Consider the following 6,000-nt stretch of genomic DNA (forward strand, 5'->3'; position numbering starts at 1 on the left):
AGGAGATTTAGTTGTCGTAAAAGATGATAGATTGGCTCCGCATGAATGGAAGTTAGGTCGTATCGAAAAAACGTATCCAGGTAGTGACCAAAATACCAGGGTTGTAGACATACGGACGGCAAGTGGCAACATTAGCAGACCCATTACAAAAATTGTCAAATTGTTTTCCGACTGACTAGTCGGATTCCCACTCAAAAAATAATTTAGTACTCGCCTTAATTTCTTTTCAGATATGGCCGCTTACTTGCCCAACCAGGACTGCCGTCTGGACGATCGATCCAGACTCACCTGCCCGTCCAACAGCAAGAAGCGCCAATCGACCCATACGGCCAATCCATCGTCCCAGTTACACATCCCCTGAAAGACGTCAACGAAGCCGATCCGACGTAAGACCCCGCCAACGTCAAGAAAGACCTAGCTACTGGCAATACTCATGTGGACTATGCCAAGAAGACCATGCCCTCAGTGCCTGTGAGAGGTTCCGCCGGCAGACGCCCTTCCAGCGATATGAGACCGTGGAGCGTCGGGGGTATTGCCGAAATTGCCTGGCGAGAAGTCATTTGGCCCCCGACTGCCCGTCTTTAACTGGTTGCCGGAGATGCAACGACCGGCACCATACCCTATTGCACGGGGCGTCTCAATTGGAGGAGGTATCCCTAAATATAGAAGCCGTCACCACTCCAGCTTTCGCGTGGGACTTAGTATTTGTACCGACGGCTATGGTACGCATAACGGCCGAGGGTATGGAGGGTTTCAGCATGTTGCGGGCCATAGTTAGCCAATCGGCGACGATGTCCAAGATCTCATATGCAGCTTTCCGTCGCCTGGGTCTGCAGTCGCGGAGCTACAAAGGGGAGCGATTCACAACCTTCACAGTTTCGCCCCGCCGCACGAACAGTACTTGGAGTCTGAAGGTAAATGCCGTAATTATCGAAGATCTCCCAAGACGCATTTACTCGGACCCAATACTTGAAGACCCCACTAGATGCTTCACGAGCTACGCCTTAGCTGACCCTGATCCCAGAGGAAATAGTCCGATCGATGTGGAACTGGGAGCGGACACGTACTCCGCCATAAGGAAAGATGGGTGTACAGCAGCTGGAATTGGAGATGTCCTGGCCTACAACACTCAACTGGGCTACGTGTTTGCTGGGCCAATCAAGAACATGCCGAGGAACTGAAGACCGAAGATCCTTATGGTATATTAGAAATTAATACTTACACTTGTCATTCGGGGCCCAGAAAATGTTCATAATATTGCTATTAATTTGCCCAACACTGTTGGTTGGATATTTACCGGCGGCCGCATAAATGGCATCATAACAAAATGATGTAAATAATGTAAACACTTACACATACACACATACATTTATGCAGCCACCGGTAAATTCCAATGCTGAATTCCAATAAATAAGCATCGTCAACAGCCATAACAGGTTTGATGTGACGATGCAAATTGGAGAATAATCAGTTCTCAAGCAATTACCGTCGCGAAAACAAGTTTCCCCCCGAGTGACAAGTGATCAACTTATCTAATTAACATTTAACATAGAACACAGTGAACAACAACAACAACAAAATTACTAAATATACAAAAAAGGAATATTTTACATACAGTGGACATTATTTGTTAACAAAAATTGCAACAAATTTACACAACACAAAAATATTAAAATTGTACAACAACCATACAAGAAAATTGTGCTAAAACCTAAAATTTATAAAATAAACTAAGTGCAAAATTTTGAATATAAAACTATAAATTATATTAAACTAAAACTTGAATTCTACTTACTTACAAACTAATGAATAAAACCCTAAATGTATAATTGCACTACCCCCAAGAAAATATATAAAGAACTATAAATAAAAACACAAAATAAAAAAACAAAACAAATTTTTTTTTATTTCAAAGGCTCAAAGGCAAAAAAGGTAAGCCTAAAAACAGATACTACAGCATAAAACAGAAAATGGGCCATGTGGGTCCACGTCTTCGTATAGCCCCCATATAACGGTACACCTTGATAGTCGGTATTTTGATGATTTTAGCAACATTATCTGACGGATTTGTTTGACTTTTGGTATTTGAAGTTCTTAATGGATACTACATCCTAATACAGAAAATTAACAATGTAGGTCCACGTCTTCGTATAGCCCGCATATAACGGTACCTCCCGATATTGGGTATTTTGATGATTTTAGGAAAATTATTTATCGGAACTATCTCAAATTTAGTATTTCAAGTTCGTAATGAATACTACAGCGTATGACACAAAGTTGTCTGTGCAGGTCCACGTCTTCGTATATCCCCCATATAACGTTACCGGTATTTTGTTCGGTATTTTGATGACATTAGCCACATTATTTAAGAAATTGTTTCAAATTTGGCATTTGAAGTTCACAACAGATACTACAGCATAAAACTGAAAATGGGTCAGGTGGGTTCACGACTTCGTATAGCCCTCATTTAACGGTACCACCCGATACTCGTATATAATGGTACCTCCCGATATTGGGTATTTTGATGATTTGAGAGATATTATTTATCGGAACTAACCATAACCAATAACCATAACCATATATTGTTACCCCTTAACATTCTGTATTTTGATGACTTTGGTATTTGAAGTTCGTAATGGATACTACAGTCGAAGACAGAAAGTTGTGTGTGCAGGTCCACGTCTTCGTATAGCCCCCATATAACGGTACGGAAGTATTTCAAATTTTGTATTTGAATTTGGCAATGAATACTACAGCCTATGACAGAAAATTGTCTGTGCAGGTCCACGTCTTCGAGTAAGGGTACCCATTGATATTCGGTATTTTGATGAATTTAGCGACTTTATTTACCGGAATTGTTTCAAAGTTTGTATTTGAAGTACGTCACAGATACTACAGCATACAAGAGAAAATGGGCCATGTGGGTCCACGTTTTGGTATAGGCCCCGTATAACGGTACCCCTTGATATTCGGTATTTTGATGATTTTAGGCATATTATTTACAGGAATTATTTCAGATTAGGTATTTGAAATTCGTAACAGATACTACAACAAAAAACTATAAATAGACCTTGTGCGTCCACGTCTTCGTATAGCCTCCATATAACGGTACCGCCCGATATTCGTTATTTTAATGATTTTAGCGACATTATCTACCGGAATTGTTTCAAAGTTGGTATTTGAAGTTCTTAATGGATACTACATCCTAAAACAGAGAATTAACCATGAAGGTCCACGTCTTCGAATAGCCCCCATATAACGGTACCTCCCGATATTGGGTATTTTGATGATTTGAGAGAAATTATTTACCGGAACTATTCCAAATTTAGTATTTGAACTTCGTAATGAATACTACAGCCTATGACAGAAAATTGTCTGTGCAGGTCCACGTCTTCGTATAGCCCCCAAAAAACTGTACCTTACGATATCCGGTATTTTGATGATTTTAGGGAATTGATTCACCAGAATTATTTCAAATTTAGTATTTGAAGTTCGTAATGGATACTTCAGTCGAAGACGGAAAATTGTTTGTGCAGGCCCACGTCTTCGTATAGCCCCCATATAACGGCACCTCTTGATATTCGGTATTTTGATGATTTTAGCGACATTATTTATCGGAACTATTTCAAATTTTGTATTTGAAGTTCGTAATGAATACTACAGCCTATGACAGAAAATTGTCTGTGCAGGTCCACGTCTTCGTGTAGCCCCAATATAACGGTACCTTACGACATTCGGTATTTTGATGATTTTATGGAATTCATTCACCGGAATTTTTTCAAATTGAGTGTTTGAAGTTCGTAATTGATACTACAGTCGAAGACGGAAAATTGGCTGTGCAGTTCCACGTCTTCGTATAGCCCCCATATAACGTTACACCTTGATAATCGGTATTTTGATGATTTTAGCGACATTACTAACCGGCATTGTTTCAAATGTGGTATTTGAAGTTCGCAACGGATATTACAGTACGAAACAGAAAATGGGCCGTGCGGGTCCACGTCTTCGTATGGCCCCCATATAACTGTACCACCCGATATTCGATATTTCGGTCGAAGACAGGAAATTGTTTATGCAAGCCCACGTCTTCGTATAGCCCCCATATAACGGCACATCTTGATATTCGGTATTTTGATGATTTCAACGACATTATTTACCGGAACTATTCCAAACTTAGTATTTGAACTTCGTAATGAATACTACAGCCTATGACAGAAAATTGTCTGTGCAGGTCCACGTCTTCGTATAGCCCCCAAAAAACGGTACCTTACGATATTCGGTATTTTGATGATTTTAGGGAATTCATTCACCAGAATTATTTCAAATTTAGTATTTGAAGTTCGTAATGGATACTTCAGTCGAAGACAGAAAATTGTTTGTGCAGGCCCACGTCTTCGTATAGCCCCCAAATAACGGCACCTCTTGATATTCGGTATTTTGATGATTTTAGCGACATTATTTATCGGAACTATTTCAAATTTTGTATTTGAAGTTCGTAATGAATACTACAACCTATGACAGAAAATTGTCTGTGCAGGTCCACTTCTTCGTGTAGCCCCCATATAACGGTACCTTACGACATTTTGATGATTTTATGGAATTCATTTACAGGAATTTTTTCAAATTTAGTGTTTGAAGTTCGTAATCAATACTACAGCCTATGACAGAAAATTGTCTGTCCAGGTTAACGTCTTCGTGTAGCCATATAACGGTACCTTGCGATATTCGGTATTTTGATGATTTTATGGAATTCATTCACCGGAATTGTTTCAAATTTAGTGCTAGAAGTTCGAAATTGATCCTACAGTCGAAGACGGAAAATTGGCTGCACAGATCCACGTCTTCGTATAGACCCCATATAACGTTACCACCCGATATTCGATATTTTGATAATTTTAGCGATATTATCAACCGGAATTGTTTCAGATTTGGTATTTAAAGTTCTTAATGAATAGTACATCCTAAGAAAGAAAACAAAGCATGTAGGTCCACGTCCTCGTATAGCCCCCACTTAACGGTACCCTCTGATATTCGGTATTTTGATAATTTCAACGACATTATTTACCGGAGTTGTTTCAAATTTGGTATTTGAAGTTCGTAACAGAAAATGGACCATGTGGGTCCATGTCTTCGTATAGCCCCCATATAACGGTAACACCCGATATTCGGTATTTTGATGATTTTAGCGACATTATTTACCGGAATTTTTCAAATTTTGTCTTTGAAGTTCGTAACAGATAATGCAGCATAACACAGATAATGGGCCATGTGGGTCCACGTCTTCGTATAGCCCCCATATAACGGTACCCCCCGATATTCAGTGTTTTGATGATTTTAAGGAAGTTCATTCACCGGAACTGATTCAAATTTAGTATTTGAAGTTCGTAATGGATACTACAGTCGAAGACAGAAAATTGTTTGTGTAGGCCCATGTCATCGTATAGCCCTCATATAACGGTAGCCCTTGATAGTCGGTATTTTGATGATTTTAGCGACGTTATTTACCGGAACTATATACAGCCTATGACAGAAATTTTTCTGTGCAGGTCCACGTCTTCATATAGCCCCCATGTAACGGTACCTTACGATATTCGGTATTTTGATTATTTTAAGGAATTCATTCACCGGAATTGTTTCAAATTTAGTATTTAAAGTTCGTAATGGATACTACAGTCGAAGACAGAAAATTGTTTGTGCAGGCTCACGTCTTCGTATAGCCCCCATATAACGGTATACCTTGATATTTGGTATTTTAATGATTTTAGCGACATTATCTACCGGAACTATTTTAAATTTTGTATTTGAAGTTCGTAATGAATAGTACAGCCTATGACAGAAAACTGTCTGTAGAATTTCACGTCTTCGTATAGCCCCCATATAACGGTACCATCTGATATTCGGTATTTTGATGATTTTAGCGACATTATTTACTGGAATTTTTCAAATTTGGTATTTGAAGTTCGTATCAGATAATGCAGCATAACACAGACAATGGGCAAC

General features: G+C 39.2%; 1 protein-coding gene across 1 annotated transcript in view; it reads left to right on the top strand.

Annotated features, from left to right (window-relative positions):
• LOC131803242 (uncharacterized) overlaps nucleotides 1–1,672 on the top strand; it is a 45,890-nt gene extending 44,218 nt beyond the window's left edge. The window contains exon 4 of the mRNA XM_059124338.1: nucleotides 231–1,672. Within this exon, the coding sequence (XP_058980321.1) occupies nucleotides 231–1,181 (951 nt within the window). The 3' untranslated portion in view covers nucleotides 1,182–1,672. The remainder of the gene's footprint in view (nucleotides 1–230) is intronic.
• The last annotated feature ends 4,328 nt before the right edge of the window (nucleotides 1,673–6,000 follow it).

This window comes from Musca domestica, unplaced genomic scaffold (assembly GCF_030504385.1).
Source record: "Musca domestica strain aabys unplaced genomic scaffold, Musca_domestica.polishedcontigs.V.1.1 28, whole genome shotgun sequence".
Lineage (NCBI taxonomy): Eukaryota > Metazoa > Arthropoda > Insecta > Diptera > Muscidae > Musca > Musca domestica.